This window comes from Hypomesus nipponensis, chromosome 14, assembly GCF_054491055.1.
Source record: "Hypomesus nipponensis isolate SF chromosome 14, ASM5449105v1, whole genome shotgun sequence".
NCBI lineage: Eukaryota > Metazoa > Chordata > Actinopteri > Osmeriformes > Osmeridae > Hypomesus > Hypomesus nipponensis.
In genome coordinates, this window is record NC_140374.1 from 3,388,190 (window position 1) to 3,412,149 (window position 23,960).

The following is a 23,960-nucleotide window of genomic DNA, read 5'->3' on the forward strand; positions in this document are numbered from 1 at the left end:
TTCTCCTGGTGTCTCCCCTGGCTGAGCCCAGAGACCCTGCTCTTCTCTGCATACCACTACCTGACTACAGCCTACTGTAACCTGAACACAGACAAGCAGACACTCAAACAAAGCCTCTCCAAACGTCAATTAGATTAGCAAGATGAAACAAGTAAGTATAGGTCAAAAGACTGTGGTGCTTCAAGGTCCCAAAGCTTTTGACTGTTTCGCGGGGGGGTTTGGCTTTTACAAGCAAACCAACAGGCAATCAAATTAGGTAGAAATGGCTACAATACTAGGCGTGTTTAAAATAAGTGTACAAAGTGTGTACACAAGAGCATCTAGTTCTGTCATTCTCTACCAGACCTACATATTACATTGAAGACCAGTGTTACGGCCTCTCTCTCTCTCCTGCTATCTGGTACCGCTCAGGTGTGGTGCGTTTCCAGCTGATGATGTGGGCATGTCCATCAAGGCTCCTCGTTAGCCAATCGGGAGAGCTCCATACCCTCTCTTGGAGGGTATAATACCTGTCTCCCCAGGACAGGGAGACAGAGATTGGACTGGGCAGAACTCTCTTTGACTTCTGTTAAGACTGCTTACTCACGAAAGCCTTCGTTTGATCTATTCTGAGACTCTGTTTCTGTGAAGCTGCACTGGCATCATCGACTGATTTACTGTTCTGGACTGAGAACATCCTGTTGTGTTGTATTCATTGTTGATTGCATCATTTCTTATCAATAAACTACAAAGAACTTGGTCTGGAATTTAACCTTGTATACTTCTCCACCTAGATTTGACACACTTGACACTGGATAATCTTTTATTGCTCGCTAGCGCTCACTTTTTCTTTTATCTTCAAATAAAATTTTTCCAATTTCATTCAAGCCTATGATGTTTCCGGGCCACCACAGACTACGCTACCATAGGCTACCACAACTTTTAGCTTCTTACATTACTGGTATTTCTCCCTTTAGGCTATTTTCAGTTGTTAGGCAATTCATTTGGTAGACTTTTGTTCACGTTCTTATTTCAGTTTGGTACCGTTTCTGAAGCCAGGCTAACATAACCACTTAACTCCGACACTCGACATACTTTATACTTTTTATACTCCGTATTTATTCTGCAAGCTACACGTGAGTGCGCTATCCTTCCAAACTTCTTCTTCTGCAGGTATGGCTACGTCAGATTACAGCACCTAGCACCAGCTTGTTGCGCAATCATTTCAAAATAAAAGAAAATACCATATAAAACGGGAAATAAACAGGAAACAAAGCACTATTCGAAAATGGTTGTTAAGTCATTTACAAAAACCTAAGACAAAATAATTATGAAAACATATTTGCCGACCCAATTTTCATCACCCGTGGGTCGTGACCCAGACTTTGAAAAACACTGTTCTATAGGTCATGTTAGGAGGGGTTCCTCTGCTGACAAGAAATGGAGTTAGGCCTGAAAGGGTTAACTAAAGTTCGGGAGGAAGGTAGCACACCAAGACTCCTCCGTCTCCAATCAAACTAATAAGCATCACCCCAGGGGTGCAACTACCCAGTGTCAGAGGGGTATGCAGCAACAATTTTGGCACCCCCCCCCCCCCCCCAAAAATAAATAAATAAGTGTGCCGGACATCATCATGTATAGGCTTTAAATCATAAAGGTGTATTTTTAAGTATATCAGCCACTGTAGGCCTACCATAATTATAAATAATTATGTATATATAGCATATGTATATTCAGGGCTCGACAAATTGTGGCAACCATATTGTGACAAGTGGTAACCAAGCCTGGCAACCATTAGCTTAGCTTAGCCTATAACAAAACATGTTAAATACTTTTTATTTGGCATTAGAACTAATCAGACTTCATCTGTAAGCAACCCCACTTTAGCTCACGTTAGCAAACACTAGCTAGTCTGAAAACAGTCTGTTAACATGAATATTTGCAAGTCTCCAAGTTTGGTAGAAAATCTATGCATGATTGCACACTGTGCATGATTGATGTAAACCAGAGTTATTGCATTATGTTTTCCAGATTCTTGTCATTTATTGTACATGCCACCTTATACTTTCCGGTTTTTAGCTCAGCAACCTCGGTTTTGCATATTCTAAACCAGCCTTAAACCCAAATTTGGCTGCTACATTCCCAGTGTTAGCAAACGCTAGCTAGTCTGTTAACATAAATATAAGCCTCCAAGCACAAACGTCACACTTTAAATCCTACCTGTTGCCTTTAACCATCCACTTATTAACTACTACTGTTGCATCCCTTGACACGTCATCTCCTTTTCCCTCTTTCTTTTTCTATTTTTAGCCCCAGACAACTGTTTTGATTTTTCCATCATTTTCCATAGACGACAACTCAATTCTCGTAACTGCTCGCTCAGCGCTCACGGCGCCCCGCTCCCTGTAGATGTCAAAATTCTATCTTATGAGATATGGGGCGCCTACCCGAGCAGTTCTAAAATGTTTTATAACATTGTGGAAATGCAGAAACGCACAACAGCAGCTATAAATAGAAAATACCAAAAAAAGATTTAATATTTTTAAATGTATTAATTTTTACCATTGCTTTGGCGCCCCCATGGTGCGGCGCCGCATATAGCGCATACCCACTTTTTGCGCCCCTGCATCAGCCCAGTAAAGCACGGAAGAACGTGACCAAACTCCCCTTTGTCAATTAAGAGTAACTATATAAACATTCCTCTGGTCCCTGTGCTAGCATGTTGTTGTCACCCTCCCACCCTTCCCTTTCTTCTCTGCCACGAGTATCTATCAGCCAATCGGCGTGCCATATGAGAATTACAAAGTGTGGTGTGAGTGTGTAATTGTGTTGAAATGCTTGTGTCTCACGTAATCATCATCATAATTCCTTTATGATGCACCCCCCCCCCTCACCCTCCATCCCACCCCAAGAAAAAAGGTTTAGCCAGTTTATTGTTCGTATCTCAGCATTTGAACCTGCATCAATGTGGAAATACAAAGAAAAAGGATCAGTATTAGACAAAATATTCAAACAAAAAAACTTATGCCGAAAAAATTATAAACATTTTAAACTGAAAGCATGCAGCCAAGGAGCTCTCCACCTTTATTACTAATTTAAAAACGATTTGATAAATCTAATATAAAAGCATAATAGAATATAAAGTAAAGAAACAGCTTGCTGACGTCAGTTATTTGTAAAATGCATAGATAATGTTTAACAGTCAAATCTAAATTTAGCTTTCACCTAAGTTAACATATTTCAGTTTCTTTGACACTAGTATTATACTTGGACCAATACGCTGTTCTTATTGGTCCAGAGACGTTCTAAAAAGTCCGCAAAACCGGATCTATTCACGGACCTAACAAGCGGTTGCCTTGGAGATGTTGACAACTTGGCGCTGCTCCAGATTCATCGTGTTAAAAAACCCAAATATGGACTTTGGACAGGTCTGCAAACGCTTTGAAGCATCGATTTGAAAACCTACAGTCTCGATTGGCAAACTTGTAGAGTTCGACCTACGTTCTCGGGCAAAAAACGTTTTAACAAATCTCTGCTTACAAAGGCGTTAGGGGATCATATCTCCCTGTCATTACGACTCACCCATTGAGCAGGTCAGCTCTTATAAATATCTTGGAGTTCACTTAGATTACACTTTTAGTTGGCATGCATGTTGACATCTTGTGTTCCCGTCTACAGCAGAGACTGTATTTCCTATGCAGACTGAGGGTATATGGGGTGAACAAAATAATTATGATTTTATTTGACCAAGCAGTGCTGGAGAGTTTAATTAGATATGGGATGTCATCCTGGTATGGCAACCTCACCTCAAAACTGAAAACTAAACCCAGAGAATAGCAAGGGACCCTTCTCACATTCTCCACTCAGAGTATGACCTCCTACCCTCAGGGAGGCGATATAGAGTCCCTTGCTGCAAACTCAACCGTTTTAAGAACTCATTTGTTCCAGAGCCTGTTTAGGGAGAGCCTTGCCACTCCCTATTAAGCCCCATTGTACCGAATTTGGCTGCAGTTCCACCAGAGTTCCACTGGGAGTTACCGCGAGCGAGTGCATGTTGAATGGGAGTCTATGGAGCTAAACGGCTAAATTTGTCTCTTTCGCCTGATTGTCGTTGAAAAATCTCGGATTTGATTGTAGTTTGTGCATCTTCAACATGGATTATAGGTCAAAAGTTGAATGAACGAGTACTTATGTCCTTTTGATTTCTTAAATGGTGAGTCGTTGTTGCCCGTAACACGCTAGCATTCTGCTAATGAATGTTGATTGGTTGGTGAAGGACTGATACGACCAGAGCTCCCGCTTGATGGCATCCGAAGCGGAATCAGAATGTCAGAGCAGTAGCAACATTAGCAACAACATTAGCAAGCCAAAACTCTTTCTAGCATGTGTATTGACAAGGAGAGCCTAACCTGTCAGCTGTGTTGTCGATGCCCTGAGAGAAAAAAGTAAGTGACCAGAGCTTGCCGTCAAGCAGTAGCTCTGGTCGTATGATGAGTATGACATCAATGACATTTTCAAAAGCTTTTTAGAACAGAAAGGCGACTTTAAAACAATCCAACAGCCAGCAGTGTGTATTCTTTTTGCCTCCCCTTTAGAATTCAGAATTCAAATTACTAGACAAAAAATTATTTCCTGAGAAAAGTGGATTTTGAGGTGTACCGCTCCATAGACCTCCATTCATTCTGCACTCGCTCGTTAGCGCCCTCACATGGAACTTCAACTTGGAAGTTTCCCGAGTGGCAGTTCTCTCTATATTAGACATTCTCTGTTTGTTCCAACTTCCATAAACTTCTCAATGCTGCTTGAGGCTGAAATGTAATAATTTTTATAGTGCCTTTATTACGGTGATCTTTTAGCATGTATGTTTATGAGGTGTATTCATGTGTTATGTTATGGAATTCGTGCAATACTGTTATGTAGCCTAACTGTTGATAATGTTTGGCTGAGGATGTATTGTTTGTTGTTACTGTGACTGTCAAGGCATTTATGATGACGCACAACAGGGACCAAGACAAATTTCCCTGAGCGGGACAATAAAGTTAATCGTATCGTATCGTATATAGGCCTACATGCCTAAAAACGGCCTAATTTTTCTATACTGAAATAATATCGGCATTACCTATCATTTTTATGACTACGATCATTTTTTATGAGGCTCTTTTTGGTGCTCATAGCACTTGGTGCCATACAGCGCGTAATGAGCGTGGGAGCGGCACCACTTCAGTCAAAGAAAAGGGAAAAAAAAGAAACTCAAAGAGTAGAAACACACGTTCTTTGCTTCAGTCTGCTGGAGCTCCATTCAATAAGGCACATTTCTGCAGCCTATTAGCGGTGTTTTGCGGTGTTTTGCTTCAGTCATGACAGTTTTCAATAACGCGCTGAGGTGGTACCTCCCGCTCTGCGTACTATATCTGACTGCTTCAGAAGAATTTGATGGTGAGTGTGTGAACAATTAAAGTAGTATTTTAGTAATGCTGCTGTTTACAGATTGTTCTTGAAATATTAAATATCTTGATTTAAACGTAGCCTAGGCTATTTATGGGTTCTAAATTGCACCAGATTTGCTATAGCCTAGTCGGTTGACCCTATTATAAACTATAGGGTGACCAGATTTGAGTTTGTGAAAAGACACTTTGTCTTTGGGGGAGGGGGGGGGGGGGTGTAGGGGTTAACCCAAAGGCTCTAAATGATCGTATTTAGAGGATAATTATCATGCATCTGGCCACACTGAGAAGGCGGTCGATCAGTGAAAGTTCTCTCTACATTCAGAACTTGCGCAAGAAGGTGGTACGTGAGGGAGACACCCTTTCCAAAACTTGCGTAATAAAAGGGTGTAATACCCTACCTCATTTGTAAAAAACCCAGAGAAACACAAATATCCAACGAGGCCAAATCCCGGACGATTTAGGGATCCCTGCTGGACGCATTTTTAGGGCTCGAAAAGAAAATATGCGGGTAAAAGAGGATTCATTATATTATTATTAGGCATGTTTTACTCATTAATATGGATATTGATAAGATTTTAACAGTTCCGATCAGGGCCGGATCCGGGGGGGGGGGGGGGGGTGCCTAACCCTGGCTTTAACGCAGGTTAGAGCTCCGCATCCACGTTCACCAATAAAAGTGAAATCAACCTCGAATCTCTTGCCACTCACTTGTTCTCGAAGTTATTGTACGAATAGTAAAGTGCAGCATTGGTGTTTAATGCTAGACCCTGGAATTTCATACTTCTGTTTCAGTTGTAATCTTTATTTGTTTTCATAGAAGATACACGGGTTAAAGACATTAACAGTCTTTTAGCTTCGTTAGCCATGGATTGTTCTTAGCGTGCGTGTTTGTACCTACAAAGAAAAACCTTTAATTATGCATCGATTTCTGATCCCCAAACCATAGCCTACTACTGCCCCTGCGACAAGGGATATTAAACTCATACTCCAGAGCAGGCAGAGCGTGTCTCTCGGTACCAACATTACTGCTGCTGTGGGTGAAGGCGAGCATGGTTTGAATGACAATCCTCCCCCCCCCCCCCCCCCCCCCGTCAAAGCAGGCTACATCCGGCCCTGGTTCCGATTCCTTATCAATGCCTGCCTATCTATTCGATTCCTTATCGATTATTATTGGGCAAGGGGGGAGCACAAACGGGTTTATTTACATTTATTTTATTTTATATAATTTTCTATAATGCTGCACACCATATAGCTACAGTAGCCTATGTATAGGCTATAGGCCTACAATACACATACCGTTGCTCTTCTTCTAGGCCTACTTCTATTTGGCCATATAAGATGATAGTGTCAAACATCGGCCATTCTGTCAAACAATTAAAATGCTAAGTTTAATAGGCCTAATGGATTAAAAATCGATATGCTCAGTTTAATAATGGGTTAACGCGACGAACACGAACGTTTGTTGATAACACACGCCCTCCGATAAAGTGATCAATAATGGGAGACGAAAGAAAGAAGGAATGAATCGTTCACCTCCCGGCCGTGTCATCGGGTGAGAGATCAGTTCATCTGCCGACCGTGTCTTTTGGTCAATGATTTGTTCTTTTGCCGAACGTGTTTTCCGGTCAATTATTCATTCATCTGCCGACCGTGTTCTCGGGTAGGCCTAGCCTACGAGTCTTCGGATCATTTTCACATGATCTGCATAGGCTCAGAAGAGGAAACAGAAAGTAGGCCTATTTGTTTACCTCATTCACTCGTGTGACTGCTAAGTTTGGTAGGCTAGTAAGCCGTGAATCAGATTTGTTCACAAGTGATAATTAGCCTACAGGTTTTGTTTTTAACTTTTTTAAATCTCGGCCACGAGAAACTGAACGAATCACTCTGTAGACCAGGCGTTACTCCCCAGTCCCGAGTCATAGGCCTACTAAAAATTCGTTCAAAATAAAATGAACGAATAGTTCACGAACGACACATCACTAGGTGTCGTCCTAGGTGTCGGCAAGCAAGTCAGAATTGAGGGCTAAAAAAACATTACAACAGGCCTACCGATCATATTAAGACTCAAACCTAATAACAACAGTCCAAAATATGATATAGCATGAAGCTCCAAAAAAAGTGTAAGGTATTTTCTTGTGGGCTTTTATTGTGACAGGGGGGGTTGTGGTTTCTGACGGTTGGAAGAGTGAGAGAAAAATAAAGGAAGACGTGCCGTGCCGTCTTGGTCGAGGCATTGATGGGCTTGTGTCCTTGTTTATTGTCCACACGACCCCATCTCAAATGAACCCAAACAGTCGGCTACATTGGTGACAGCGGTGGGATGAATTTAATCTAATTTTTTTTTCTGGTTGGGGCCTGGCATGGCTCTGCTAGCTACGTCGATGGGCTTGTCGGGTGCAGTCGGTTGGCGTTAGCTGTTGCTAACTCCGCTCTGGTTTAGTTTTATTCCACAGTTATGGTAGAGTGTTGATTCCGCACGTTGTGCCTATGGAGTAGTCTCGTTTTAGTTCAAGTTATGGGGGAAATAAGGAGAAACGACACGGTGTGCAAATGGAGGAGAGCCAGAAGCACGTGGAGGAGGGCCAGATGGGCGGCCCCACGCGGAGGGCATCGGCGAGCGCTGCTCCATCATCTCCTTCGCCACGCGGGCTAAACTCCAACACTTCCGCCGGGCCAAGATGCTGCGCCACCGCCAGCTGCAGTACAGGTTCTTCCCGGAGATCGATGAGAGGCTGGAGGAGGCCCTGCGGTGGTGCGACGACGCATGGGAACGCCTCGATCCTCCACGCGTCGGCCCTGGGTCTGGTGTACCTGCCCCTGTCGGTGACCGAGCGCCTCTCATGTTCCTGCCTCTTCAGCTGAGGCATCTGCTTCGCCTACAAGACGTCTGCCTCACCTGCGTTCACCAGACTTTGTGTTTACTGTGTCCATTTCATTTTTTTCTCATGTGCTCTCTGATACATGTGTCAGTCATATCTGGTATATTTGGGGGAGTATGTGTGTTTTCTGTTTGTGGGTCACTTGCTCTCTGATACATGTATTAGTCTATCTAGTATATTTGGGGGAGTATGTGTGTTTTCTGTTTGTGGGCCACTTGCTCTCTGATACATGTGTCAGTCAATCTGATATATTTGGGGGAGTTTGTGTGTTTTCTGTCTGTGGGCTTCCTGCCCTTTGTTTGTTGTGTCGGTGATCTCTGGTGTATTTGGGGGAGCATGGGTTGTCCTTTGTGTGCATTGGGGTGGCCTTGGTCTGGTTCGGTTAAAGTCGAAGGTTCTCAGCATGGTGTTGCCTATGTTCCTGGGTTTTGTGCCGTGTCTGTCTGTCTGTCCTTTTGAAACGGGGACGTTTCTTTTCGGAGGAGGGGAGGTATGTAAGGTATTTTCTTGTGGGCTTTTATTGTGACAGGGGGGGTTGTGGTTTCTGACGGTTGGAAGAGTGAGAGAAAAATAAAGGAAGACGTGCCGTGCCGTCTTGGTCGAGGCATTGATGGGCTTGTGTCCTTGTTTATTGTCCACACGACCCCATCTCAAATGAACCCAAACAGTCGGCTACAAAAGTATTTGCGCTCAAATGATTGCAAATAGGCCTACTTTTGCACACTTGGATTGCTGTCCGTGCCAAAGCTGCCTAACTCGGAGTCCCTGGGGCGGGGCCCGTTCTCCGTACATCGCTAGCTGTACTAGTACGTTAGCTTGATTTGATTATTGACGATTTGTCATAATTGCTTAATTATCTTGGATTGTTCGGTTCTTCGCTCATCCTGGACTTGCTGCCATAGCAACATGTCCGTAAACTTAAACCTGCTCGGGAGCAGGTTTATCTTTTGTAAACACGATTAAATTGAGGCTTTACAAGAAGAGGTGATACAGGAAGTCTGTCACAGACATGTCTTGTCCGTAGATGCGAGCGAAACTATTCTGCGGTTGTGGCAACGCTGCCGAATATCCATAGGTTAAAGCCAGAGCAAGAACATTCCTTGCTGAGTTTTGTTGGTGGCCATGATGTTGTGGCCTTCCTCCCCTCGGGGTTCGGGAAAAGTTTGATTTTCCAGCTACGGCAGCTAGCTCCGTTACAATAGTGGTGAAGGAGTTGGCTAAAGCCAAGGCTTGCGATTGGTTATGGCAAATCAAAGTGGCTCTGGGCGGATCCAATAGTTTTAGACCCGCCTTCAAGGAAGTTAACGTTTGTCAATGGAGAGATCCCAGACCTAGCCTGGTCCTAACCAGACCCTCCTACATTACATTTGTACAGAGGGTCTGGGATCGCTCCATTTCGCTGAAGCGATTGCCAAATTGAGCGGAAGTACGTAGGAGGGCAGGGCCAGGACCCTATTGGGCTATTCCAGACCCTCTTTACAAATGAAATGTACGAGGGTCTGGTTAGGACCAGGCTAGGTATGGAGGGTCTCGTATTGGGAACAACTACATAAAACCAGGATCTGGGCGGACCAATGAAAGTGCCAGGGCGGGCTTTATACGATGATGGACAGATGATCAACAGTAACGTAATCAACAACGTCACCAAAGAGCGCTTGGGTTTAATTTGTTTTCAACAAACAACATATGACGTTGCTCTGATTGGTTGTAGGTCTATCCAATTGAGCGAAGAGGCATTTGTTTTACGAGCTCGGTTGACACACGCCCCATAGTCACAACCCAACGGAGAGTTTTCAGACTCATATTCTGACTAGAATTATGAGTATGACAACGTCAGGCTCGATTGACTTTGATGTAAGCACAAAATTAGGGTGCTAATTACTTTCTCTATTTCGACCATGAAAAAGTTAGTGTTTAAGGCCAGTTTCGAGAAACAAAAAAACATTTGGAACGTTTTTGATATTTTTATCTTAATGGTATCAAATAATCGGAATGCGGTCAGTGCCAAGCGGAAATGCAATACCACCAAAAGCCATCAGGCCCTTTGCTTCAAGCTGAGAAACAAGGGTTAAAGGCCTGATTTGAGAGAAGCTCTTTGGCCATTTTGACTGTTCTGCACACAAAAAAGGGAGTTAATGTGCATATTATAACTCCAAATGGGGGGGGGGGGTAACACATGTTAATATAAAAAGTATACATGATCTGTGTACATTTAGTATTTTCTCTGGTATAACAATCACAATTTCCTCATGTCCACTGTCCTCAGGCCCTGTGGTGCAGACCAAGCTTGGCGGTCTGAGGGGGCAGTATGTGGAGGTTAAGGGGAAGGAGACGCTGGTGCATGCCTACCTGGGGGTGCCGTTTGCCAAACCACCTGTGGGCCCCCTGAGACTGGCCCCGCCCCAGCCCACAGATGGTTGGGAAGGGCTGAGGGATGCGACCAAACAGCCTTTCATGTAAGCAGTGTCACAGATACATTATTTATCTTGACGATGTATCTAGTGTTGATAAACAGACGTGATCAAACGTCATTTGTACCTGTACAGCCACTACGGAGCAATGATTTTCACTGCATCAACCACATTAACAAAATACTGTAAAGTAACATCCAATATAAAATGGAGGTCTTTATCGTTCATTTCCACCCAGGTGTATTCAGGACAGACGTTTATCCATTGTTCTTGCTGCCGCTTTGTCCTTGGAAATGGAAATCCCAGATGTGTCTGAAGATTGCCTGTACCTCAACATTTATGTGCCAGCCAAAGCCTCAAAGAAAGCCAAGCTACCGGTACGTTTACATTATATACACATCACACTTCAGCCCAACCAGCTGAACATGCAGTCTCATCAGAGTCGGCAGTTATCTTATATTTTCTATGGTATTATTATTATTTATCTTGCAACAATGCTGGTGATAGAAATTCATGGTGTATCTTATGTTCTCCAGGTCATGTTCTGGATCCATGGAGGGGGATATGCAATGGGTGCTGCATCAATGTATGACGGTTCGGTTCTGGCAGCCTACGAAGATGTTGTGGTGGTGGCGGTACAGTACCGTCTGGGACTTCTGGGGTTCCTGAGCACTGGGGATCATCACATCCCAGGGAACATGGGTCTCATGGACCAGGTGGAGGGCCTGCGTTGGGTCCAAGAACACATCCACAACTTTGGAGGCGACCCTGGTGCTGTTACCATATTTGGCGAGTCTGCTGGTGGAATGAGTGTATCACTACTGGTGAGGATCCGAACATAGGACACACTCTAATAAGCCCACACTTGTGAATACCTTCCCAACGTTTTGCTAACATGGTTGTGCTTCACTCACCAGCTCCTGTCCCCAATGTCCACTGGCCTGTTCCATGGTGCCATAGCTCAGAGTGGTACTGCTGCCATGGGTAGCCTCCAGTACAGCAACCCTCTACCCATGGCCAAGGTGTTTTCCAGCTCAGCCCTCTACACTTAGTAACATGCATTCTAATGACTTAAATACATAGATAATGGGACAGATGTAACTGAAGACAAACGAAGTGAAGGAAATGATGTAAATACTGTATTTTGGAATGATCATACTGACCCCTCCTCCCCCAGATGGCAGCCAACTCAGCTGGCTGTGACATCACCAGTACTGAGAAGATTGCAGAATGCATGAAAGTCGTAGGAAAGGAAGCTTTTTTGACCATTGCTGAGGTGATACTGAACACCATCACCACTAACCCTAACCCAATCAAATGTGCTCCATGCACATTCTTTGGTTAAAAAAAAATGTTAGTAATCTGATTTTTCTGACTTATATTAACTGTTTGTAAAATCTGTCCTGCTGAAATGTACGTTACGTAACTATTGTCCTATTATGAATATGTGTTGCGTGTAACATCTTTATAACCATAACTCAATTTTCAAGGACCGAATGATGAGATTTCTTGTCACTGTGGATGGGCACTTCCTCCCCAAGCCAGTGGAGGAGCTGTTCCAAAACCAGCAGCTTCACAAGGTTCCCTTCATGACTGGCATTAACAGTGATGAGGGTGGCTTCATACTGATTCATTTGGTAAGTATGATTATAGAAAATGAAATATTTTCCACGAAAAGTCAAGTGTTTGTAGGACAAAGTTGGTGAATCTTTTGTGTCCCTCCCACAGTTCCTTGATCCTCCAAACTGGACAGAAGGAATGGGCCGGGAGGAAGTCCTAGCTTTACAATCTTTTCTCTTCCTTGATGTAAGGAAAACACTACCAGACCCCGACACATTGGATCACTCATCATCGGTCAAGCCAGACATGTTCTCTCTTTCTTGCAGCCTAAAGATCACTGGGTAACTGAGTTGGTGGCAGACGAGTACCAGGGAACCTCTGAAGATCGGGTGAAAATCAGAAATGGCTTCACTCAACTCATTGGAGACTTTATGTTTGTTATTCCTGTTGTTAAGACAGCAAATGCACATAGAGGTAGGTAAGTCGTATTAGATAATACTACAGTAATACTTGAGTAAAGTGCAGTACTACCAAAAACCCATAATTGGACATCCAACCTTGTACCCCCAGACGCGGGTGTCCCTGTGTACGTGTATGAGCTCCAGGAATCTCCCACCAGCCTGAAGAAGTTGAGGCCCAGCTTTGTGGGGGTGGATCATGCAGATGACCTCATATATGTCTTTGGAGTCTGCTTTGAGAAAGGCATGGAAGGTAAAAGAATCATAACCTCAAATGGCACTGCTCTGTAAAACGAGTAGAACTGTGTATGTCAGCTTTCTCTCTCTCTTTCTCAGGACGATGCATGGAGGAAGATAAACGGATAAGCTTGACTATGATGAAGTACTGGGGCAACTTTGCTCACACAGGGTACGACCATGCTGCCTTTTTTGTATTTCTTCTACATTCAACATTTATATGTTTTTTTGTAACTTAGTGTGTGTGGTCTTGTTTAACTACCCTTGTGGGGACCAAATGTCCTCACAAGTATAGTGAAATGTGAAAAACTTAACCTTGTGGGCCTCTTTCTTTTGGGGCCCAGAACTTCCAATGCATTTTCAGGGGGTTTATGGCTTTTAGAGTTAGGGTTAGAATTAGGGTTGGAATTACATTAATAGTTAGGGTTAAGGGTTAGTGGTCAAAGATAACATATTTTGGAATGGAAGTGAATGGTCGGGCCCCAATAAAAACTAACTTTTGTGTGTGTATATGTGCAGGGATCCTAATGGAGCAGGTCTGTCTCAGTGGCCACAGTACGGGGCAGAGTGGGATTACCTGGGGATAGGGCTGGAGCAGGTGGCTGGTCAGCACTTGAGGAGGGAACGCTTCACCTTCCTCACCCAGACCCTCCCAGAGAAGATCCAGCAGAGCAAAGAGAAGAAGGACCATAGTGAGCTATGAGCTCAGCCTTACTTGTTTTGTTTGTGAAGAGGTCTGTCCTTAAACCACTGATCGGTTAACAACAATTAAAGATAATGATTACTTTTCTATACTGTATAATGTTCTGAATATAATCATCAATGTTTGATCTATACCTTGCAATATTAAGCTCATGAGCACCTAACCCTTGGTTATGTCCAGGAGAGAAATATGCCTGTCTATTCATTATGGGTCTTGTATCATTGATATACTGTTATTATTCCGTTTTATTATACCTGCACAGCCAAATGTTGGGTGTTTGTAAGATCTGACTATGAAAGGCCTGTGTCGCTGATGTAAGTCAAGAGGTCACAATATTTCCAAAGTGTATAATGCCATGCAACATTAAATGAGGAAAATAGAAGGAGCGACAAGGCTATTTCTAGGAGCCCTATCTAAAGACCTAAAAAAAGCTATCTAGCATACAGTTTCCTTTTTCAGTGCCTGCAAAAGGCTATGTTAATCGTCTTGTATCTTCCCATATAGTGATACAGGGGCATTGTTAGATATAAAACTACTGGGGCACAGGCCCCCCTCACAGGGGCACAGGCCCCCCTCACTGGGGCACAGGCCCCCCCTCACTGGGGCACAGGCCCCCCTCACAGGGGCACAGGCCCCCCCCTCACTGGGGCACAGGCCCCCCTCACAGGGGCACAGGCCCCCCCTCACTGGGGCACAGGCCCCCCTCACAGGGGCACAGGCCCCCCCCTCACTGGGGCACAGGCCCCCCTCACAGGGGCACAGGCCCCCCCTCACTGGGGCACAGGCCCCTATTCATATCCCTTTTTTTTCTTCCAAGCATTATGCGCACAATGCACTACTCGTCTATATGAACTCTCCTTGCTTAACCCACTATACAACAGTTCAGATATGCAAGTTTGATATCAGCTTTGGCAGGGACATCAATAGTTAATGCTAGCGCATTGCAAATAGGCCTATCATTTAGAAACTACCTAAACTGTGACTTGTGTGCAGAGTCCCACAGCTGGACTTCTGTGTGGGTGCTGCAGTGGCTATTTGGCAAGCTCAGAAGAATGCCCTGACATGGATTTCTACTGGCATCGGCATGTGCTTCATGATTTTACACATTTTGATATATCTTGATACTGTGTTTATTTTTTCCAGCATTATCAATGTAAATGAATGCACTGATTAATAAAATAAATGGTTAAAACTCCAACTACATTTTACTGCGGAACAGCAGATTTATACTGGCGCACGTGCCCCAGTAAAAAGGGTCTAATGACGTCCCTGTTGTGATACCATATACTCTTGTTTTTTTTGTCTTTATTGTCCTCCATTGATGGTTTGAGCTCGTTATTTATGAACAGAATCACCTGAACCATCATTCCCACAGCATGTGCTACTGCTTCTTGTGGAGACAAAACCTTGTTGTTTAACTTCATTTCACTTCCTAACCAGATGCCAGCTGCTACTTGTTTTAGCCACGAATTGGATTGTACCAAGCTCCACCCTCCCTGTAACATGCTTTAGCATATTACAGAACTCTAGGATTACATTGTTGGATTGTATGTATCTGGAATGTCTTATTATGCAGGACTGCACTGCTTCTGGTATGAAACTAATCATGTTTTATATTGTGTATTATTTCATGGATAACCTGCACAATTAATCAAAATCACAATTGATTTATATAGTCCTTTTACAAGTAATGTCTTAAAAAGCTTCACAGATGCCCATACAATGACACCAACCTAAAACCCTCAATGAAGGGGAAAAACGTCCAGTTACATGAATTTGTTTTAATGGGAAGAGCAATTGAGGAAGGGATCCTTTCCACAGGTGAGTCTGGAGGTGAAGCTTCATTCAGAGGGATCCACTTCTCAGGGTTAAGCCATGTTTCTGAGAGCTCGGTCAGGTAAACATTTATTTCAGTTATCAAGTCATTAATCAAAGTGGCCTTTGCGGATAAGGATATGAAGTTCAGGAGTCCATTTTTCCTTCCCAGGTTCAGTGACAGGAGATATGTCGTCCATATTCAATGCTGCTACTGAGAGCACAACTGGGCCATGTAATGATGTACAATGCAAAGAAAATTTCTACGCACATATTTGTGAATGAGGCTGAATGAATGTGAGTCACTGTAGCCGATTTACATCGTTTGTGATGGCTTTCAGTGAATGGAGATAATCTGTGTACGTAGCTAACCAAACTGTTAAACTGTAGTGGCGGCAGGTTCCAGAAAACTACCAGAACAGTAGCTTGTAGTGAGTGAATATTTGAACACAGACAGACTGGACTGAGGTTTTTTGTTGTTTTTTTTATTTAATTATAGATAGAGAAGAGTGGCAAAGCTGCAAAGCTCCCTGAAGTCAGATGTGAGCAGTTCAACAGGTCAAACAGTTTTCCAGCAGAACGAGGCCTGGGGCCTTTACAGGTTTACAGAGCCACAATACTTCTCTAAGGGTCATTCAGATAGCAGAGCGGACGACAATGATTCAGCATTTGAGCAATATCAAAAACAACAAAACCAAAATCAACTCAGTTGTGATGCCTGTATGTGTAATACAATTAACCCAAAGTCAAGTCAAAACTACACCATAAAATGTGTTATTTTTGTAGGCTACTATATAGCCTATATATTTATCTCTATATATTACTTTTCCCACTCCCTGTGGAGTTTGTTTTGCAAATTTGAGTAAAGCTGCAGTCGGGCACAAAAAGACTGCGTCTTGATAAGAGATTTTCTACTCTGCCCTGTGAAGTGCACTTGGAGTAGGATAGACACAGCACCCCACCTGCTGGTCACAGAGAGACACAGCACCCCACCTTCTGGTCACAGAGAGACACAGCACCCCACCTGCTGGTCACCGAGAGACACAGCACCCCACCTGCTGGTCACCGAGAGACACAGCACCCCACCTGCTGGTCACCGAGAGACACAGCACCCCACCTGCTGGTCACAGAGAGACACAGCACCCCACCTGCTGGTCACCGAGGGGGAGAGGGCAAGTCAGCAGGAAAGAACCAACACATTCATGTGAAAGTAGGAGGGGATCATTCTTCTGACTGGTGCGCCTTCAATCCGCATCGACTTCCTGGTTATGTTCACGCTCATTACAACTACAAAATTGACACATTTGGTACTGATCTGCATACCGACCTACCCTACTTACCTCACGCACAGCCGAAGGGACTGCAATTGACAAAGTTCCGCTACAGACGCTGTTGGTTCAATGAGTGCCTGGGGATCTAAGTGGACAGGGTCCATTGCCTGCGCAATAACCTGTTCAAAGGCCACAATGTTATCTGTCTTCTTACTAGCCATTGCAGCTACAGGTGATAAGACTGTGTAAGTTTACCTGCCTACAGGTAGAAAATGATTTCACTCTTAATATTTCAATTTGACAGGTATATCACAGACACCTGAAGGGTTTGGCTGTGGTTCGCACGTGTCCCTTTGTAGGATAATAGCAAAACAGTTTTAATTGGTCTATACGAGTTAAGTGGGAGACAGTATGACCTGAGTCCAGAGCAACATCTTTCTATAAACAGTGTTTCACGGCTGGGTGAATAAGAGCAGGATAAACAGAACGCAGGATCAATCTGATCAAATACAGCATGCATACTGCTGTGGTAGTACATGTGTGTGTGTGTGTGTGAGTGGGGGGGGCACAATAAGCATACAACAGCCCTAGTAATACCGTGTGGCTATTTTTAGAAGCATTCTGAGCAATACAGACATGGTACACACAAGCGAATCAGAGGCACAGACTGACTGATCCAGACTAAATAAATAACATGAAAAAAAGGCTGCTTAGGTTGAGGAGATCGGCGCATCATGTGACCCTTTGGAGGAGACGGGCTACAAAAGTGCGTGTATGGGATAGTGTGCCTGTGTCGTGTATGGAGTCGTCAGAACCTATGGGGGCAGACAGGGTCGTATACATACTGTACGGACTGGAGCTCCAGCCCCCGGTACTAGTGTGCGTCCGCCCATCAGGATGTCCAGGACTGCATGTTGCGCAGCATGGCTTCGAAGCGCTCCATGCTGGGTGCGTGGGCGTGGGGCAGCTGGTCGGTCAGGCGGCTGTACAGGCTGAAGGACTTGAGCTCCAGCCAGATGAAGCCAAATCGGTCCTGGTCAAACAGGATGAACAGGCCGGGCGTGCGCTCCGGGCTGGTGAAGCCGTGACCTGCGATCAGGCCGGTCCCATAGAAACTTGGAAGAGGGGAACCAAAGAGAAGAATTCATTTCAAATTGTAATGTTTTGTTTTTAACAGCATCCCTGGTTTAAATTGTATTCATATCAAGGTGCCTTTTTTGTGGGGACTCACCACATCCTGCAGGTGCGGGGGTACACCTCGTTGCGGGCTATGACCCCCAGGGGGAGAACAAAGGGCTGGGGCTCCAGGGCTGGTGGGGCGCCGCTGCCCGAGTGGCTGCTCTCGGAGCAGGCTCCGTCCTCTGGACCAGGACCAGAGCGAGACCCAGGGCTGGACCCACCAGCAGCCCCCTCTGCAGCCTCCTGAGTGGGGCTTGGTTCCACGTCGGCCGCCGCCCCCTGCTGGCTTTCCCTCTGCGCCTCCTGGTGGGCGCCAAGCACCAGGCGCGACAGCTCCTCGACGCTGCGCTGCTGCTCCAGGTCGGGCAGGCGGACCGGCTTCCTCAGGTCCACGTTTAGGGTCAGCTGGCCTGCCGGGACGTTGGGGTCACCCTGGAGAGTCCGGAGGAGCAATGTGGAGGGGCACACAAAATCCCACAATTCAAGAGTGATGTCAAGAGACGTCATTTCCTGTTCAGTGACCTAAATTTCCCTATGGTCCAGAACTGGAGATGTGGAGGAGGGAGGACTTACAGTGAGTTTGGTAGCTCTGGCCCAGGGCCCATGGAAGCTGAGCATGACTATCTCCAGGCCGTGGCTACCGTAGGTGCCCTTGAAGAGGCCGGGCACCAGCAGGTCGGAGGGCAGTCGAGGAGGCAGGAAGATCCGCCGGTATGTCAGGCAGTTACTGGGTGAGGGAACACAAAGACGATGTAAAAAGGAGGACCTACTCCTATCGGCTGGTATAATTATGTAATACAGAGCACCTACTCGTATTGGCTGGTGTAATGATGTAATACAGAGCACCTTCTCCTATTGGCTGCTGTAATGATGTAATACAGAGCACTTACTCGTATTGGCTGGTATAATGATGTAATACAGAGCACCTTCTCCTATTGGCTGCTGTAATGATGTAATACAGAGCACCTTCTCCTATTGGCTGCTGTAATGATGTAATACAGAGCACTTACTCGTATTGGCTGGTGTAATGATGTAATACAGAGCACCTTCTCGTATTGGCTGCTGTAATGATGTAATACAGAGCACCTACTCGTATTGGCTGGTGTAATGATGTAATACAGAGCACCTACTTGTATTGGCTGCTGTAATGATGTAATACAGAGAACCTTCTCCTATTGGCTGCTGTAATGATGTAATACAGAGCACCTTCTCCTATTGGCTGCTGTAATGATGTAATACAGAGCACCTACTCGTATTGGCTGCTGTAATTATGTAATACAGAGCACCTACTTGTATTGGCTGCTGTAATGATGTAATACAGAGCACCTACTCGTATTGGCTGGTGTAGATGAACTTCATGAGGATGAGTTCCTGCATGTGTTCATGGAAGATGTCCTCTAGAGTCCGACCCCACTCCTCCTCCAGCCACGTCCTGAACTCCTGCACACAAACAGCAAAATCAAAATTCAGCTACGTCTGTCTGTGTTCATCATGTCATTCCATTTCATTTACTTTGTTAGCATTCTTACGACGCTGTCAGAGGTGTATTAAAGTAGAAACCTGGCTTTGCCCAAGGCCTGCTTCCCCAGGCAGGGTTAACTTCCCCATGTCTAGTTGATCCCCCCACACCTCACCTCCTGTCTCCCCCCAGGCATGCGGTGATGGTCCGTCTGGTTGCATTTGGTTGAGAACTCATCTTTCTTCCCTGTCTGGAGACGGGAGACAGCTCGGGTTAGAACCACAACAGCGAGGAAACCAAACCCCATGTGTTTTCATGAATGGAGGCTTGGCCGGACCTTCACCGAAGTCCCCTCACAATGACCACCACGCATTAGCTAGACCCCCCTTAGTATCAGCTAGACTTTGCTCCTTTTGTATAGTTAGTCCACATATTTAAGTTTCAATATTCCTTTATGTTTAATGTATGCACCTCCCTGCCAAAGTAAATTCCTTGTTTGTGCAAACATTCATGGCAAATAAAATCCCTTCTGATTCTGATGTGAACAAGCATTGGCCCGCCTAGCTGCCCCCTCATGCCCCATCCCCTGCCCTGAGAGGTGGGGAGGGGACATCCAGGCAGGGGACTCACCTGGATGTCCCCCTTGTGAGGGCCCTTGTGTCCGTACATGCACTCCACCGAGGCCTTCTTGTTCTCCCACATGTGAATGCGGAAGAGCGGCCGTCGCCTCATTGGATCTTCCACCCGGGGGTCATGTGGGGGCAGGTACATCCAGCCAATGATGAACAAGCCATCCACCTGGAGGGAGGGAGGACGGAGAGTGGGCGTGGAAGAGAGAGCAGGCGTGAAAAGACGTCCCACACCCCGATGACACTGATGACCATGTTTTTTCCACACTCAAAAAAAATTGCGAGTGTGTAAATCACTTCTCGAGGATAGATTGGCATTCGTGTCGGTTCGTCGGAACGTACCACCACGTTGAGCAGCCCGCCGTAGGGGCCGATGTCGGGCTGCCAGAGTCCCAGGATGTGTCGGTACGGGTGGAGCACTGTAACGGCACACAGCAGCGAGGGGGTTAATGAGCTCGGCAGCTAAACAAGGTTCCCATCGTGCGGCTAGAGCATCGGCAGTGCGGGGTTAACCCTGCAGGCAGGGGCTGTGGAGAAACGGGTTCAATCGTCAGAGGGGAACCAACACAAAAACGTGTGTTTCGAGGGTGGCATCGACAACAGGAGCACGCAAGCGGGCCCACACACAGAGGAGACGGGAAATGATGGCGAAGGACCATGCTGAGTTCAATGGACACTGCCCACATCGGAAAGCACATCAACCTGTCTTAATGCTGCGGCTAAGCGTCACGACAATACAGTGACAGTCATCTGACACAGTGAACAGGAAAAATGCAACACACACACACACTGGTGTTTTACGACCTGACGTAGTACATACAGTGCATGTACAAGGCTCGGTAGTCCATGTGTTCGTAGTCAGGGAGGAGTTTCACAAAACGTCCAGACTTGACCCGAGGGTTCACACCTGGACAGGTAAACCACAAGAGGCTACTAGGGAGTGTGGTGTGCGGTGTGGAGTGTGGGGCAGGGGCAACGTATCACCCTACTCAACTCAAAGAACAAACAAGTCTGATTATGACAAAAGGAGAAGGAAGACAAACGCTCAGGGAGGAGAGTAACGTCAGGAGCGGAAGAGACTTGACCAACTCACGTTTCACATAGAGCTCTTTGCTGGACACACCCGCCACCTCCATCTTCCGAAGGTCTTCCCTCAGCCCAAACTCTGCAAGGGAGAGGAATGGGGAAATGACAGTTCAAGTCTGACAGGCTCATCATACCTTCATTATGCCACACCTTTAACATTAGAAGGACACAGATGAGACAGATTACAGGCATCAGACTGGGTCGCCACACATCTGATAATAACACTCTTGTATTATAACAACCCAAACAATAACATGGAATAAAGATGGCAAGAAGATGATAATGTCCGGGTACAGCATATCGAGAACGTAGTTCTGTTCGAACCTGACACAAGACGACCAAAAAGGTTTCATTTACAACGGGTGTGCGCTACCACGGTTGTATGCTTAGTCAAAAGGGGGAGGGGACCCATGACAATTAATGTTATTGGCATAAAGGCTAAGGAAGTATTAACCTATCTAACCAAATAGATAGTTGTGATATGGTTGCAGAACAGAACGTTATGCAACGAATAAACTACCCTTTACTTTACGGACCCCTCGTGGACAGATCGACAGAAAAAGCTTTTAGAGGAATTCGTTTTCTCGTGAACAAAAGCACGATATATTGCTGGCTAAGCGCAAACTGTCAACGAAAAAGCAGATCAGGCTAACTACCTGACATTTTCGTAGTTATTCGACAAAAATAATGAACTACTAATGCTTTCAATTGCAGTGTGTATTCGAGATAAATAAAGACTGGGTTTAGTTTTTCTCTGCCCCTGCAGGCGCTGCATTATTTACCGTCCGTACATCGCCTTCTCCAGATCGTTTCGGTATTGAGAATTTGCCTGAATTTTTTGCAGACAAGCGCTAGGTTAGGAAGCGCTGTGCCGGGGAGCGTGGAGAAGATTTCTACTAAAATCTCCGGGGGTAGGTCCAGCAACGACTGCGGTTTCGGCGGCCCGGTACCTCCACAGTTTCCTATCTCAAGTCTGTTGACACTAGCACGGTTACATTCAGTAGCCGCGTCACGGGCCCCACTCGGCCCTGCCGCGGCAGAGGAGCGCCTAGGGCCGCTGCCAGTCTCGGCTCGAGTTTGGCCCACAATCCGCTCCTCTTCCTCCTCGTCCATGTCCATGTCCGAGTCGCTTCCCTGGTCCTGTTGGTTTTGCCGCTGTCGCCGCCTGCACCTCCGCGACTGACCCACTCCGCAGAGCCTGGCACACACAGCCATCCGTAGTCACTACAGAGCTACATTACATCACCACAACAGCTGTGGAAGCTGCAGTGCCGATGATCTCCGCCGTCCTTGCGTGCCTGGGTGGATACATGTGACGTCGGAATTCGTACACAAGTCGATACGCCGCCGCAACCAATGACTGCAACACTTTGGTTCGATTCCCGTATTTTAAACTATGACTGAATATTATTTAATAGACTTTAAAAACGGAGGATAGAGGTAACATACCATTAAAAAAAAAAATATATATATATATATATATATATATATATATATATATTATATATATATATATGTTATCGATACCCGGTATGGCAATCACTATGATCTTATTCTAGCAAATGCAGACTTTTTTGTGTCCTGATTTCTAATAATGTTGTTTATGTCCTACACACTCTTTCAGCTAGAAAGTCGCGGTGTCCCCAGTAAAAAGGTTTCCAAAAGTAACTTTAAAAAATCGAGCCAGCCAGGAGTCGAACCTAGAATCTTCTGATCCGTAGTCAGACGCGTTATCCATTGCGCCACTGGCCCGGTATCAGCAATGATATTACGAGGCCTATAAATACACAATACATAAATAATATATTTTCATACAGATTTCCACATACTGTTATGCGATTGCTGTTATTAGCTAAAGTAACTGAAGTTGCCATAAAAAGTAACATAACATCTGACAACATTAAGTTAACATGACTTTTTGACTTTGCCTGACGGATGTAATACAAGATTCCTATTTAAGAAGAAAATAAAATTAATGGTCATTTACTTTGATGCTTTCTTGAACAATTCCTACTGGACTTAATTTTCTGACAAAGCTTTCCAACGGACTCTCACAATGGAAAGAAGCGCCGTTATTGGCTGTCTCCATTCTCACTCAAATATGTGATTGGCCTAATCCAATCCACATTGGACAGTTGATATCATGATTGGATGGTGAGATTAGAGTTTAGGTAGCCGATCGTAAACGAACTTCTGTCAATAATAATTAAATGAATGTATGGCCGTTGGACGTTTCTGAATAATGTTGAGATATTTAAAATGAAATAAAAACTACAGAAGTCTTCGAACTTTAGGACCGAGATATAGGCCTAACTAGACACGGGTTATATTAAAATAACCTCGTGTTTAGTTGAAGTTGGTCAGATATGTTAGATTTGAGGTGACACATATTGCATAATAGTATGTGGAAAAGTTTGTTAAAAATCGCTAGTTTGCGACGCTAACGTTACATTGCTGATTTGCACAACAGTCCCGCATTTCTCTAATTAGCCATGAATGGACTCCATGCAAGTCTGCATTAGCAGCAAATTGCGTTTGATATCACTGCATAACACTAGACTATTTGCTTCGGAGACATCAATATAGCCTAGGCCTACGTAACCGTAACCAGGGCTATATGTGTAAACTAAGGGCTAGAAGTAAGGAGGGGGGTAAAACAATTCGAACTTACTTTGTAAGACTCATATTTCAGGTAGCTAAATAAACAGTCATAGGCACATGGTGGGCGTTCATCTTAACGCGCGGAATAGGGTTGCCAAATTTGTATGAAACCTTGTCCCCGAGTGACAGTAGAAGATAGGGACCCACACCTGATAACATGAAATGTTACCTCGTGAAAGTTGTATA

General features: G+C 45.0%; 2 protein-coding genes and 1 non-coding gene across 6 annotated transcripts; 1 reads left to right on the plus strand and 2 right to left on the minus strand.

Moving 5' to 3' along the window:
* The first annotated feature begins 3,340 nt into the window (after positions 1–3,340).
* On the plus strand, positions 3,341–14,872 carry LOC146258216 (cocaine esterase-like). Of its 2 annotated transcripts, none has more exons than XM_084672287.1 (12): positions 3,341–3,572; positions 10,572–10,761; positions 10,955–11,093; positions 11,253–11,540; positions 11,634–11,738; positions 11,894–11,992; positions 12,207–12,353; positions 12,445–12,522; positions 12,603–12,750; positions 12,847–12,987; positions 13,071–13,143; positions 13,491–14,872. In XM_084672287.1, coding segments are annotated over exons 2-12 (1,404 nt in total). In that variant the 5' UTR covers positions 3,341–3,572; positions 10,572–10,759; the 3' UTR covers positions 13,675–14,872. The 2 variants fall into 2 exon arrangements, with proteins under 2 accessions (XP_084528413.1, XP_084528412.1); XM_084672286.1 differs by lacking the exon at positions 3,341–3,572 and adding an exon at positions 4,772–5,415.
* A 1,081-nt stretch (positions 14,873–15,953) lies between these two features.
* fbxo31 (F-box protein 31) lies at positions 15,954–23,829 on the minus strand. 3 transcript variants are annotated; one of them, XM_084672285.1, is made up of 11 exons: positions 23,785–23,829; positions 22,814–22,890; positions 21,121–21,192; positions 20,848–20,934; positions 20,370–20,446; positions 20,029–20,196; positions 19,574–19,648; positions 19,270–19,379; positions 18,513–18,666; positions 17,992–18,371; positions 15,954–17,875 (listed from the first exon to the last, which is right to left on the minus strand). In XM_084672285.1, exons 1-11 carry the CDS (start codon positions 23,796–23,798, stop codon positions 17,653–17,655), a joined length of 1,437 nt encoding a protein of 478 aa, XP_084528411.1. In that variant the 5' UTR covers positions 23,799–23,829; the 3' UTR covers positions 15,954–17,652. The 3 variants fall into 3 exon arrangements, with proteins under 3 accessions (XP_084528411.1, XP_084528409.1, XP_084528410.1); XM_084672283.1 differs by lacking the exons at positions 22,814–22,890; positions 23,785–23,829 and adding an exon at positions 21,896–22,429; XM_084672284.1 differs by lacking the exons at positions 20,848–20,934; positions 22,814–22,890; positions 23,785–23,829 and adding an exon at positions 21,896–22,426.
* Positions 22,793–22,865, minus strand: trnar-acg (transfer RNA arginine (anticodon ACG)). The gene has a single exon. It is a non-coding gene; the product is annotated as a tRNA-Arg (tRNA).
* Positions 23,830–23,960: the final 131 nt, after the last annotated feature.